The sequence below is a fragment of the Sprattus sprattus genome (assembly GCF_963457725.1).
Source record: "Sprattus sprattus genome assembly, chromosome: 4".
NCBI lineage: Eukaryota > Metazoa > Chordata > Actinopteri > Clupeiformes > Clupeidae > Sprattus > Sprattus sprattus.
Window position 1 is genome coordinate 16,759,444 of NC_137923.1, and position 14,540 is coordinate 16,773,983.

General features: G+C 38.5%; 1 protein-coding gene across 2 annotated transcripts; it reads right to left on the reverse strand.

Annotated features, from left to right (window-relative positions):
* Nucleotides 1–2,615: 2,615 nt before the first annotated feature.
* On the reverse strand, nt 2,616–11,906 carry elavl1a (ELAV like RNA binding protein 1a). 2 transcript variants are annotated; one of them, XM_080837843.1, is made up of 7 exons: nt 11,809–11,885; nt 9,077–9,136; nt 6,781–6,955; nt 5,946–6,049; nt 5,080–5,233; nt 4,768–4,993; nt 2,616–4,074 (listed from the first exon to the last, which is right to left on the reverse strand). In XM_080837843.1, the coding sequence occupies exons 2-7, from the start codon at nt 9,110–9,112 to the stop codon at nt 3,750–3,752; spliced, it is 1,020 nt and encodes a 339-aa protein (XP_080693969.1). In that variant the 5' UTR covers nt 9,113–9,136; nt 11,809–11,885; the 3' UTR covers nt 2,616–3,749. The 2 variants fall into 2 exon arrangements, with proteins under 2 accessions (XP_080693969.1, XP_080693970.1); XM_080837844.1 differs by lacking the exon at nt 9,077–9,136 and having other exon boundaries at nt 11,809–11,906.
* Nucleotides 11,907–14,540: the final 2,634 nt, after the last annotated feature.

The following is a 14,540-nucleotide window of genomic DNA, read 5'->3' on the forward strand; positions in this document are numbered from 1 at the left end:
AAGCTTGATAACTGATGTATTTGTAATATGCACATGAGGTTGATGACAAGAAGAATGAATGTCAACTCTACAACTACTCCATACCTTGTCATGACCCAGATGTAGAAAACACACAGGCATCCCCAAAAAAATGGATTGGACTGTGTTGAGAACAAAGAAGGGGTCTTGATAGAATTACCGTTTTGTGGTAGTTTGTAATTGCTGGTTGTTTTCACAATATGTTATCACTACCAGTGTGGTTAACATTATTCATTCATGTACTAGTGGATCACAGTTCAATCACCTATTTTCATACTTCAGATGTTGCATACTTGCACTTTGCTTTTTGTAATGAAATAAAAAAACAAGGTGGCGCGTCACTGTCAGTGTAATTCATGGGAATGTGTACATGCACATGGTGTGGAATCCATGCCATTTTGGAGCCAGTGGTTGGCCACTGAAGTGCACAGTGGTTAAGCTCACATTTTGTATGTTTAATGTGAGCATACTCAGGTGTAAGAAAATGCTAATTGGAGATAGGATTTGGGTTAGGGAACAAAGACAGTGTTCGGGTTCAGTCATAAGCCAATAAAATAGTTATTTTGTACGTCACAAAGGAAGGCATAAAAAAGGGAAACCCACTGCATGAATTGTGACTTTTCCTGTTGACCCTAAATGTGTTGCTTGTTTGGTTACTCTGCAGTTCAAAGAATGTGAGTGTCTTTTCCCAACTGTGGGAAATGTTTTAATAATTTTGATCTGCATGAGTACATAATATCTTTTAAACAAATTCATGTAAGTCACCTACTACTTCTTCCTGCTACAGATGCAAAACAGACTTTTAGTCATTTAACAGTAAAACTGAAGGAGAAAATGTACAAACATGTAAACCCACACACACATTAAATAAATATGTTGTGCATCCTCCTGTCGGTGGCTGAAGTTCTGATATAAACATATATATTATACGTCTATGTGTATCAGTACCGGCCTTGAAAATACTCGTTTGCAGCTGCACATGCACAGTGGCGGACACCACGCACACGTTGTAGGCTTCTCTTGTAATGTAGTGGCGCAAACTACTTAAGAACTATTGACACAGATCCATAGCAATAGTGACAATCTTAACGCCACAGAATTATGTAGCAAGTCATTTGAAAATGTGAGATTTAAAAAAAAAAAAAGAGGCCGTTCCAAACCCAAGATTGTAGTCATTTCCTGTATAGGTCACATGGGTTTTCCCACTGCACCGCCCCTTTAGGAGACAAGCGGCAAGTCCTGTGTCTTTGCACTCTAATTGGAGGAGTGAAGGTGAGCACAAATTACCACCGATTCTTTCGCCCCGTAATAAATATTACATTTTCCACAAGCCACATATCTTCCTAACATTGACACTAAAATGGCATTTTTCAGACAGACAAATCAGGAGAAAATGTACTTTGTCTCAGCAAACACGTTGTCACCACATACATGATCTTTTCTCTATGTTGGTGACCGTTGGTACAGAGCTGAACCAGAGACGGCTTAGATATTAAGCTTAACAATTACAAGCGGTAAAATAAATGGCAATCACTATATTTGTCCTGCAGCCGTTATGTTTAGTGTTTCAAATATACAGAAAGGCATTTCATGCAATAAAATAATGCTGCCAAAACGTATTTTTTTCTATTGCAGTTTTCCCATTTGGATTTCGGTTTAACTTTATCTTGTTCAAAACCAAACGTCCATGTCTGGATGCTCTATAACAATGTAGCTGTGTAAACATGTAAGGTTAACAAAAAGAAAATATTATTTAAGAAAAAAAATTACTTGTAAATGTAACCTATATGCATATAAATTCCAAAATGTACTTGTAAGGCCATTTACCTCTACTGATAATAGCATAACTCAAAAGCCATCTATCCAGAGGACACCACGCCCACTTTGGAGAACGGAAGTAAATACCATCTCATTCCAAATGGCAGTTTGTAATGAGTCCTCTTCTGTGCTAGAGCATGTTCGGTTAAACTTTTTTTTACTTCAAGCGCTCTGCCCCTCCCTTTTATTTCTGCTTGCATCCCCACTCAAATGAATGCCGCAGGAGCAGTGTGTCGTTCTAAAGACAATTAACTTAAATCAGCAGGACAGGCAGTCAAAATAGGGCCCTAAGTGTTCTCAGACCATCGTTCACAATAAAACAACAAACCTGAGGATTGTGTTCATTAAAATCCATTCTTACTATGTTCAAGTTGAGTGATCTCTGACTTTCAGAAACAATCAGTATGACAACTGACCGCTCCAAGATGGCACAAAACACTTTAATAATATACTCCTGACAGATGTCAGAATATCCAATAATCAATCAGTTTTAAAAGATTAATTGACATAATTTGAGATCAGAGCCTGTTCCAAGACATCGAGTGAGCTGGTATATTGTCAAATCTAAAGTCCATTCGGTCTACCAGCAAGTATCAGTCAAATCTGTGCTGTCGAAAATCTCACACTGAGAGAAAAGAACAAGTCTTTGCTGACTGGGACCCCGTCTGACACGGCATGACCATATAACCTCTGGCCAACGACACTGAACGACCAACCAAAATGGATGGGTGAAATCAAAACTGTAAAATGTTTAAAAAAAGAAACAAAACAAAAAAATGTCACCAAAACGAAATAAAATTTAATGATAGCAAATGCCAAGTGAAACAATGAAAACGAAGGAAATCACAAAACCAAAAGAAAAAAAAGGTGAAAAAACTAAATCAATAAAATCACAAGGCAGTCTTCAGAAGCTTCAGGGATTAGTATGTAGAAAAAAAATTAAATAGCCTCTCATATTTCATAGCTAAACTTCATAGAGAAACAAAAGCTAATTTGACTTCCCCTCAGGCAAAAAAAATTAAAGAAAATCCTAATCAGACATAAAGCAAACATTTCACATAAGAACACCAATGCTTTAAATGAGATTTTTAAACACAGATATTTAGTACCTTGTATCCAGATATTCCAATTCAGGGAGGCAGGAGGGAGGATTTGCTCCAAATCCCCACTTGTTTTTTGTGAGAGGGAAATGACACCTTTCTTTGGTCCTTTGAGTCTTTTCTCAGGGTCCCTTTCATAAAATTACAAGTTAAAAAAAAAATAATCCCCTCAATGCTTTACTCATAAGAACGCAATAGCACCACACCCCTCATAATGACCATGCACATTTTTTTCTTTCTTCTTTTCAAATCAAGTGCCAAGAAAGCAGTACTTAAAACTCAGATTCTGCTCTCTGAGAGATCATTGCCTATGGTGTTGCTCAGTGACTGATAGTCATGCAATTATACAGACCAACAAGTGACGACTTCTCTGAATGGGTGTCAGAGGTGGGGAGGGACTGGGGGTAAAATCGTAAGATTAAGGCATCTTGCTTCCAAACTATCTTGGACTCATGAGCCACCATAGTGCTATGGGGCAGTGGATCAGAGTCTTAAAGACAGCATGCCTTCAGTTTCTCTCCACACATATGGCACATTGTGATATTATCACAGACACTACAATTGTTTTTTGAAGTATGGAGTTGGTCTATATAATTTCAGAGATGCAGAACACACTTAAAACATTTGTCGCATCATCCAACATATTGAAAAGTATCTACTTTCCATTAGACATCTACGAATATTGTAAAACTTGAAAATGCACGGAGTGGATTACACTAAAAAAAAAATATGATTAGCATTTAAACAGTGCCAACCTCTTCTTTTTTTTTTGCAGAAAATCTTGATATCTCTCCTTCATTTGGGGTCTTATGTTTACTTGTGAGACTTGTTGGTTTTAAAAGACACCTGTAAGATTTTGTCCCCAAGGCGATAACCGTTGAGGCTAGCAATGGCCATTGCTGCCTCTTCGTAGTTTGTCATGGTCACAAAGCCAAACCCTTTGCATTTATTGGTGTTGAAGTCTCGGATGACTTTGACGTTGGTGACCGCTCCAAATGGACCGAACATCTGCCACAGAATGCCCTCGTCTGCATCCTGGCCCAGGTTGTAGATGAAGATGCACCAGCCCGAGGTGGAGTTCCCTGGGACGTTCACACCGGAGATACTGCTCATGTGGTCCACACTCATGGGGGAGAACCTGGGGGGAGCACAGGCACAGAGTTCATGAAAGAGCAACAATAAATGCCTTAATTCATTATGGCCCAAAACTGAAGCCCCTGGAAGATGACTGGAGGACTAGTTAGAAACTAAGCACAATTAAGTGAGCTTTTAAAACCTTTTTTTCCCCTAATATTAATTTGAATGTCTTTTAGCTCTAATTGCTTTAATTGTTTTAATCTACTGAAGCACTTTTGGTACTATATTTCTATTAGCAAATATATTTCTATAAGGCATAACAATGAAATGCAGAAACCAACATCTCTTTGCATTTTTAACCTGCACATTCCTCAAACTGTCTGCCTTCATGCAAAGCACTTTTTAAACAAACGCTTAATAAATGTGCCAATAAAAAAATGCTTGATAATAAACATCTCACCAATCAATGTTACAAATGTTAAAGAAACCATTAAGGGGCCGAACACACACAAAAAAAAAGTTTCTAAAGACACGTTGCTAGCAAAACCATTGTTTTCCTATGGTACGGCGTGCCTTGCGTGCGCCCCTTTTATGCACCACGCGTCACGTTTTTCGAGCGTTTTTTTTCAGGCACGCATAAAACTTAAAATATTCTCAACTTTACAGCGTCACTGACTTTTACGCATCTCAGTGTGATCGCGCCCTAAGGCTCTATTTCTTTTCTTAAAGGAGTTCATTGAATACGTGGCCTGACCTGAACCTCTGGGCCTGGTGGTGTACAGGCCCTCCAAAGCGTCGGGACTGTGCGTGGTAGATCTGCGAGATGATCTGGGAATTCTTCGCCTGGTTGGGGTTAGCGGCGAACTTCACTGTGATGGGCTCTGTGGCACCAGGTGGTTTCTGCCCATTCAAGTCCTTAATTGCATCTTCAGCCTCTGACCTCTTATCAAAGCGAATGAACGCCACACCCCGTGACATACCTGCACAGGACAATCAACTTAGATAACTTAAAAATCAACTCAAGGTAGAGGAGATCCTTTCGTGTTCTTATTTCTCCTGCACTCACCTGTTCCCTGGTCTACCAGGACACGCGAGTTAATGATTCGACCATAACGTGCAAACATGTCTTCCACATCTTTCTGCGTCATGGTTTTGGGCAGCCCACTTATGTACAGGTTGGCATCCTTTATAGTGTCTGAGCTGGGTCTGGCATAAGACACCTGAGAACAAAGGAGGTTGAAAAAAACATCCTCTCAGTTTCTTGGAGATCTTGGACATGAAAGTAAATTGAATTATCATTATGTTAAAATTTGTTTTATTATTATTATTTATTAAGAGAAAAAAACAGCTATTTTTCTGATGTTTATTTCACTAGAAAATGTGTCATAAGTGAATACTAGGTGGTTGTTCAGCACCATATTTACATTTAACTGGTATCTGTGGTGCATTCTGTGGAAAATATTTCAAGGATCTAAACATTTCAACCAAACCCCCAGGACACCGCTATTAAAAAAAGTCATTATTTTAGTTTCTATACTTTCCGACCTCAGAAAAAAGGAGTAAACCAAAGTAGAGTTGAGTGGTTCGAGGAAAACCGATTGTAAGATTATTCTCAATCAGTTTACAGACCAATCCTGAAACTGTTTGGTGCAGGAGATAAGTAAACCAAAATAACCAACTTGCTTATAAAGAAAAATCATAAAATAAATAAGATTGTTAACTCACGAAAATAAATGTATAGGAAATCCTGTAAAAGGCTGTATGGGACAGTTTCTGGGATATTCCTTGGCTATGTTTATCATGTAGCAAAGTCAACTGCATGAGAACTAAAATAATCTACAGAGAGACCTGACAGAGGGACCCATGGCTAAGTGAAAGCTTTTCAATCTACCATTTGAAACAAGTGTACAGGAACACCTTTAAGCACGTTACCTTGATAGTTTTAGACTGTAGTCTCAGCCCATTGAGTGTATTGATTGCCCTTTCTGCATCACTAGGGTTAAGATAGTTAACAAATCCGTACCCTAAACTGTGGCCTAGAGAAAAAAAAAGGAAAACAACAAAACAAAATAAAAAAAACTTTGCATAGTTCAAAACGCTGCATACTGAACAAAATAATCCGTACAACACATGCTAATGTTTAAAAAGGGTTAAACAAGTCTGTAAGTAAATGAGAAAAAAAATAAAACCCAAAAATGTTCAGGACAAGTTTCATGTGAAATTAATTTTTAAAAAGGAGCCATACTAAAGAGACCCAAAATGACTACTGCATGGTAGATGCGGACTTGTCTTCAGAAAAGGTCTGAAGCAAAAGAAAACAAACGTTAAATTGAGTATAGTAATGTCAACACTGAGGAAAACATTCATGAGTATGTCAATAATTGTCCACAAAATGTGACCATAAATATCGTTAATAAAAAATGTCCACTGTCCACTGCACTGAAGTTGTGGAGAAACCCAACAAAACAAAGAATATAAAAATATAAGCCAGTCTGAGTGGAGAGTCCCTCTCTCTGGCTCTCTCTCGAACACAGAGAGGTTTAAGGAAAGAGTGGGGAAAACAGGCCACAGTCAACAATAATTCAATACGAGTCATGGAGGGGGGGGGGGGGGGGGGGAGCATTACTGAAATAAAAATCAGGTGGAATATTCCTGACATGCAGACAACCCCATGGCTTCTCTGCCAACTCAAGCAAGAGATATATAGAGAGGGGGAGAGAGACGGAGAGCAAGAGAAACAGAAACAGACCTGTGCAAAGAGACTTACCCGCCACTTTATCACGGATGAGCTTGGCAGACTCTACCTCCCCGATACTGCTGAAGAGACTGCGCAATTCATCTTGGGTCATATTCTGGGGCAGGTAATTGACAATAAGGTTTGTTCTGGCATCTTTGTCATCAGCCATGTGATCTTCGTAACCGTTAGACATGTCATGCACCTCCTATGAACGTCCAAGAGAGGAACTGGGTTAGAGTTATCAAAGACTTAGTCCTGTCTGACTTCACAAGGTCACCACAGAAGAATTCAGTCATAACGCACCAACGGTATTTTAACCAGGGATATTTGAACCACTTAGCAAATACTCCCTTCATCCAAACTATATGGCTTCTGCCATCAGAGGAGCAATGATGATTAAGCACTTCTTCTATGTCAACAACTGAATAGTTACTCATGTTTGTCCATAAAAATTCCTCTTCTGACTGCTTTACAGAACTTCAAAGATATCCAGGGTGCATGCCTGGTTGGCAAACTCAAGCTTCATAGTTGTTAAGTTCTGCAGACATTTGTTAGCCCTACTGGCTCGCTGGCTGCAAGTTGCAGTTACATAACAGCTCCCAGCAAAAGCACCATCCAGTCTTGCTTGAGGAATCCAAACAGCCATCCAGACCATTCTACTGAAAGAGTAGCCACAGTCTCTGATCATTTGGAAATACTTCAGTAACTGTTATGTTGTGATTAAGAAGTGAAATCACTCAAACGAACTCTTGAGGCCGCCATTAAATAATCTTCAAAAATGATCAAATTTAACAAGGTATGATCAATTTCATCTAACCTCGTAAAAATATGGAAACAGAAGCTGCAAAGTTCCTACAACAAGGAGCCTAAGAGTTCAGAGGTAATAGAGAACATATCACTGTTTAAGGCATTTAACCGTTCATCTTTCTATTAAACCTTTGTCATTGATAACATTATGAGCAGTATTGGCGCACGTTTACTAACTGCTCATATTAGCAAAACCAGTGAAATCATGGAAAAATGATGAATGAATGAATATCTGAATAAACAAAGAAACCAACTACAATCTGAACTGGTAGCTGAAACTACTGAATCTAACACTCCATCTGATAGACAGTGCAGGCCATCTTTATTTCCTACAAGTGTTCAACCCAGCACTCATGGGTTAAGCGTTTCAGTTTCATAAGGACCGAGGGTGACTGTCACTTCATTAAAAGACGACTAGAGACAACATAGTGAAACATTAGGAGTGGACTGCAACAAAATCCCTTCTTTATGGCAAGACCCATAGGGTTATGGCCAATTGGGAGGAGTATGACTCCTTGAACCACCAGCTCTACTTTGAGCTACACCATGAACAGCCCTGTGAAAGGTTAAATATTCCACACCCTGTTATCTGTTCAACCTATGTCAAGGCATTTCATGCAATTTCAAATTTACCTTCACAGCCAGGTCTAGTTATTTTGATAATCCAAAGCCGTTTATGAAAAGGTACTTGCAGTCATTTATTGTGGTCCGCTACTCACCTCTACATAAAAGGATCAACTGCCATGTTGAGAAAATAGCTACTACAAATTCAGATTCTGATGAGAAAAAAATATATTTAAAATAAATGTAGAAACCAGTACTTAAATTTGATCGCCTTTGGCATCTAACTCTGGTTATACTTCTTTGTAAGCCACATAGACATACTGACCTTAACTAACACAAAGAAACCTCAACCCTTATAATAGGCTACAAAAATGCCTTGTGTCTGAAAGATTCACTCTTGCTTGATGTTTGCGTTCAGAGATCCATATGAGCACTGCAGTTATCTGACAATGTTCCATTCAGTGTGACAAAGAAGTCTTATTGTGTATTCCTGTGGTGAGATGTCAGCTCTGGCGACCTGAACAAACACTGTGTTTATTGCACAAATTCCCACTTAGGAAGAGAACAAATGGTGCTGATGGGAAGGGGACAAAGACCATTCAGTCATGGGAAAAACCCAAGGCAGTTTTCTTATCCATCGTCTTACTAATTCCACATATCTAATACAAAGGCTCAAAGTGGATGGTTCAAAATTGAATGACGTCTTCAGAAGCCAAGTGTTCTGGTGGATTTGGGAACTACTATGTCTACACTACATCAAACTACACAATTAAAACTTTGCTCATAGTTTTGCTTCTTGATGCTAGCATTGATAACAACAAGAGAGAATTTGTTGGCCAAGCAGCATTCTCAAAACCATCATTATCTTGAATATACAGGAGCTGGGCTACATCACAATAACCTACTGCAACATGACCTACATGATTGATCTTTGGAGATACACATTGCTACTCACTTTTAAGTATCTAATGTGTCCCCTTCTGACTGCCATGAAGAGACTTCACAGATCCCGAATCTGAAGGCGCCAAAAACAAAATAAGGTAATAAAAATACACGCTGACCAAAAACAGGGAAGGATTTAGGGCGTGGAGAGTTGGGAGGGCAAAGACAGGTGTTTTCAGGGGGAAGGGTGGGTCAAAATTAGAAGGAAAACAATGAATGTAAATAAAAACACAGGGAGGTGATGAGCCGCCTTCTGTGACCACCTGTGGAAAGAACATAACAGCTATAAGCCTCTGTGTCTGGTCCAGCTTGTTTCAGCGTGTATTTTTAACACCTCACTTTGGTTCACTTCTAAAGGGCAAACACGATGACCCTGATTATTTCTGCCACTAATTCCAAATCAAAACATGTTGATTCACTGACAGCCATCCATGTCACAAGTTACTCCCAGCTGGAGCAAAATGCATGCTCAATTTCCATGATTCATAATGAGAAAATCTTTTGTTCGGAATTAGAAATTTCTTAGAGCAAATTGCAAAACATTTTATTTTTTAAATCAATCATACATGTTAAGGGGACGTTATGAGTTTTGTGGGATTTTTTATTATTATTTCTGAATTGTGAATATGTTTATTCTGTTCACTTTCATTTTTTCATTCAAAAGGTAAACACATTTGTGATATGGCCTTAACAAAATTCTCTCGCGGACAATGAAACAAACCGATAGGGTTGCAAATAAGGCAAGCCCATATAAACTGGGGTTACTGACACATTAAAGTCTCTAACCTTCTGATTCCATGTATGGTCTTTAGAGGACTTTAGAAACCAGCTCAGTATTACCAAAAGGGTTATCGGTGGGGTAAAAAACACCAGTCAGTTTTCACTTGTCAATTAAAATAAATAAATAAATAAATAAATAAGGAAAGCAAAAATCTATAAGTTACTAAATCAGAAATGCTCGTCTAATTGTGCAATTGTTTAGCAAAGGCCGTATCAACTTGATAACGCTTACCATAACTGTCCACGACTTACAAAATGTGCTCAAGATGATGTCTTGTAGGGGAATCTATTGTCAATCACCTGATGTACGCAGATGATTTGGTCTTACTCAGCCCATACAGTGCTGGGCTGCAACAGATGCTGAGGGTGTGCTCTCAGTATGGCATAGACCATGATATTAAATATAATGCAAAGAAAAGCCACATAATGATAGTCAGAAGTAATCAGGATAGGAAATTAACCTTCCCTACCTTTTATCTATCTAGCAGTCCCCTTGGTGCCCGTGAGGAAATAAGATATCTGGGCCATGTCATTTCTGATGATTGGACTGATGACAACGATATATATCGACAGCGCTGCAAAATATATTCTCAGGCCAATATGTTATTAAGAAAGTTTTCTATGTGCTCAGATTCGGTTAAATGTTCCCTGTTTAGAACCTACATAACACCAATGTACACTGCTCATTTGTGGTCTAATTACAGGAAAAGGAGTATACAGAGACTGAAAGTAGCTTACAATGATGCTTTTAGATTGCTGCTTCATGTGCCTAGGTGGCATAGTGCTAGTCAGTTGTTTGTTTCTAAGCACGTACCAACTTGTGAGGCGCTCTTGAGAAAACTGATGTGTGTCGACTGGACAAGTCTGAGAACTGCATAGTAGAGGCTCTGGTCAACCCTCTAAAGAGCTATTGCTTTACCTCAAACTTAAGACGACATGGGCACAAATGTCTTCATACTTTTTAATGCACTGTATTATGTGTGTTGTATCTTTTTGTTTTTCTCTATTTCTATTTTTATTTATTTATCATAATTGTATGTCTGTTACTTTATATGGAACTTGGTGTCTGAAATAAAGAATAATATATTGATAGGATTACCTTGAAAAATGAATTGCATACAGATAGAAACGAATTCAACTACCTGGCTAGCTAAGGGATACATCAGCTGATTTGATGGCGCTGTTTGTAGCCGCATCTTCATCACCCACTGGTTTCAGAGCGAGACAGCTAACTGTATTTACCTGCCCGTCAATACAGTAATCAGAAACCTTGGCCAAAACGTAATTGGGACACCATGACAATGTAATGTTCACCTAAAGTTAGCTTTCTACTCAAGTTACCACTCAAACACACTGAGGTTATAGCTAACGTTACCGATAGCTTCCTAACCTTTATTGGTGGTGAATAAACGTCACGTTCAGTCATACAATCATTATATAATCCAATACCTGAGCTATTTCTGAGTGACATTAAACGGACATTTTAGCCATGAATTTGAACTGCCGGTATCTAGCTAACCCCTTAACAAACGAGGCTATTGCTTAGCGTGTGGTTTGAAATGCTGACAAGAAAAAGGGGGCGTGAAGGGATGTATGTCTAGCGGGCCAGCCAGCTAGCTAGCTAAATTAGCCGGATAGCTGACGTCTTCCGGTAAACCACAACGCCTTCATAATCATATCTTGACACCGTTTGCACAAAATTGTAGAAATCGATCATTCTATTACATTCAATTGAGCCTTCTTCGACCAAACCCTTCTCGCCATGACGATATTGTCATGCTTTGGTACTACTAGCTAGTTCAATTTTCTTCCGTTCATGAACCAAGCATCTACGGGCCTGTAGGCCTTCAGCCACTCCACGCTAGTCCACGCATGGAGGCCGCTCTGCTAAATGAAGACATGAACCTAAAAGTACATGCATTGAAAAAATAAATAAGAAAAACGAAAAATGCATGCTATCCTTACCAAGTTTTCTGTTTCGTCGATTCACTGTCGTTTCTACAGCTACCCTACACGTCTATGAACGAAAGCAGATATTGACGTTGACTTCTCGTGACACAAACACGCCACAAGCCCATTAGAAAAAAAAGCGAGGTTAACTTTATCCCGCCTACTTCAGCAGGTTATTCGACCACTTCCTTGTCAATTACCAATATCCCGATGCCCGACATGCTAGGATGCGCCTGTTTCAAGTAGAACCAAACCTTTTTTTGAAAGATAGGAAGTTCATTGAAATAAATGTTACACAGTTCACTGGGGTGATATCAGCTGTCAGGGAGATTAGGTAAATTAGGCACTGCTCATACAAGTTTTTTGCGATCGAAAGTTTTATTTTCTTTAACAAATAGGCCTCTCGCAAAAAGATATAATTTAGTATCCTAATTGACTATTATCTGCTTCTGCTGAAGTCTATCTTCAATGTTATACTTTTATCATATCCTGCATATAAACATTAAGTAGCCGTAGTCAATTATTTTATTCAAATAGAATATAACTTTCTTTCACTTGATTTAGTTGAGAAATCAATACAAAACTAGAAAATGCATTTCCTGAAGGAAATACCAGTGCATGAAATGCAAAAGTTAAGAAAGGAAGAAGAAAAGAAAGAAGAGTGAAAGAAGGAAAGAAGAGTGAAAGAAGGAAAGAAGAGTGGAAGATGGAAAGAAGAGTGGAAGAAGGAAAGAAGAAAAGAAAGAAGAGTGAAGAAAGGGAAGAAGAGTGAAGAAAGGAAAGAAGAGTGAAAGAAGGAAAGAATAGTTGAAGAAGGAAAGAAGAAAAGAAAGAAGCGTGAAAGAAGGAAAGAAGAAAGGAAAGAAGAGTGAAAGAAGGAAAGAAGAAAGGAGAGTGAAGAAAGGAAAGAAAAGTGAAAGAAGGAAAGAAGAGTGGAAAAAGAAAGGAAAGAAGAGTGGAAGAAGGAAGAGTGAACAAGAGTGGCTCTGGATAAAGAGAAAAAGAGAGTGAAAATATTGAAAAAAGGAGATACAAATGGAGTGAAGAGGAGAGATTGAGTGTGAGAGAAAGTAGACTGAGAGGGATAGAGAGAAAGATGGAGAGAAAAAAAAGTAGAGAATGGAAGGTGTCTTAATGTTCCTAGTTACAGTTAAATTGAGAGGGACAGAGAAGAGGTTTCTTGGATTTGGCGCAGGTGTCAGTGAAGCACAGGTGCAAGCCAGTTTAAAGACCCTATTATGATGTCATAATGGCCCAATGTAAGTCAATGGGAAAATGTTGATTAGTTTTTATTTAATATCTTAAAAAGTATAAAGTTTAGAAAAGTGAAAAATACATAGCATAAGTGTCCTTTACAAGACCTACGCGACAAAGTTTGAATGAAGTTTCTACGTTAAGCGGTTCGGGCTGAATTAATCGCAGAAAAAGGTAACAAGAAGAAGAAGAAGAAGAAGAAGAAGAAGAAGAAGAAGAAGAAGAAGAAGCCTAGGAATAACAATACAGGGCATTTCATGCACTGTAATTAGAGTGGAAGAAGGAAAGAAGAGTGGAAGAAGGAAATAAAAGTGGAAGAAGGAAAGAAGAGTGAAGAAAGAGAAGAAGAGTGGAAGAAGGGAAGAAGAGCCGAAGAAGATAAGAAGAAAAGAAAGAAGAGTGAAAGAAGGAAAGAAGAAAGGAAAAAGGTAAGAAGAGTGGAAGAAGGGAAGAAGAAAGGAAAGAAGAGTGGAAGAAGGAAAGAAGAAAGTAAAGAAGAGTAGAAAGAAGGAAAGAAGAAAGGAAAGAAGAGAGGAAGAAACAAAGTAAGGAAAGAAGAGTGAACAAGAGTGGCTCTGGATAAAGACAGTAAAGAGAGAGACAAAATGTTGAAAGAAGGAGAAAAAAAAGAGTGAAGCAGAGAGATGGAGTGTGAGAGAAAGTAGAGTGAGAGTGATAGAGAGAAAGAAGGAGAGAGAGAAAAAAAGTACAGTATGGAAGGTGTCTATTAATATTCCTAGTTATACAGTTGAATGGAGAGGTTCAGAGAGAAGAGGACCCTTGGAGGCTTGCCGCAGGTGTCAGTGAAGCACAGGTGCAAGCCAGTTTAATTACCCTATTATGATGTCATAATGGCCCAATGTAAGTCAATGGGAAAATTTAGATTCGTTTTTCTTTAATAACTTAAAAAGTATAAAGTTTAGAAAAGTGAAAAATACATAGCATAAGTGTCCTTTACAAGACTTACGCGACAAAGTTTGAATGAAGTTTCTACGTTAAGCGGTTCGAGCTGAATTAATCGCAGAAAAAGGTAAGAAGAATAAGAAGAAGAAGAAGAAGAAGAAGAAAATGCCTAGGAACTAGAAAATGCATTTCCTGAAGGAAATACCAGTGCATGAAATGCACAAGTTAGGAAAGGAAGAAGAAAAGAAAGAAGAGTGAAAGAAGGAAAGAAGAAAGGAAAGAAGAGTGGAAAAAGGAAAGAAGAAAGGATAGAAGAGTGAAGAAAGGAGAGCAGAGAGGATGAAGGAAAGAAGAGTGAAAGAAGGAAAGAAGAAAAGAAAGAAGAGTGAAGAAAGGAAAGAAGAGTGGAAGAAGAAAAGAAAGTAGAGTGAAGAAAGGAAAGAAGAGTGAAAGAAGGAAATGATAGTTGAAGAAGGAAAGAAGAAAAGGAAAGAAGAGTGAAAGAAGGAAAGAAGAAAGGAGAGTGAAGAAAGGAAAGAAAAGTGAAAGAAGGAAAGAAGAGTGGAAGAAGGAAAGATGAGTGGAAGAAG

What these genes read in the sequence shown, in the direction of transcription:
- elavl1a (XM_080837843.1), bottom strand. Translation starts at nt 9,112, where the DNA reads ATGGCAGTCAGAAGGGGACACATTAGATACTTAAAA. An exon ending in TACAGTCTAAAACTATCAAG is followed by an intron (nt 5,234 to 5,945) that starts GTAACGTGCTTA and finishes CTTTGTTCTCAG; the next exon opens with GTGTCTTATGCCAGACCCAG. An exon ending in CACCAGGCCCAGAGGTTCAG is followed by an intron (nt 4,075 to 4,767) that starts GTCAGGCCACGT and finishes TGCTCCCCCCAG; the next exon opens with GTTCTCCCCCATGAGTGTGG.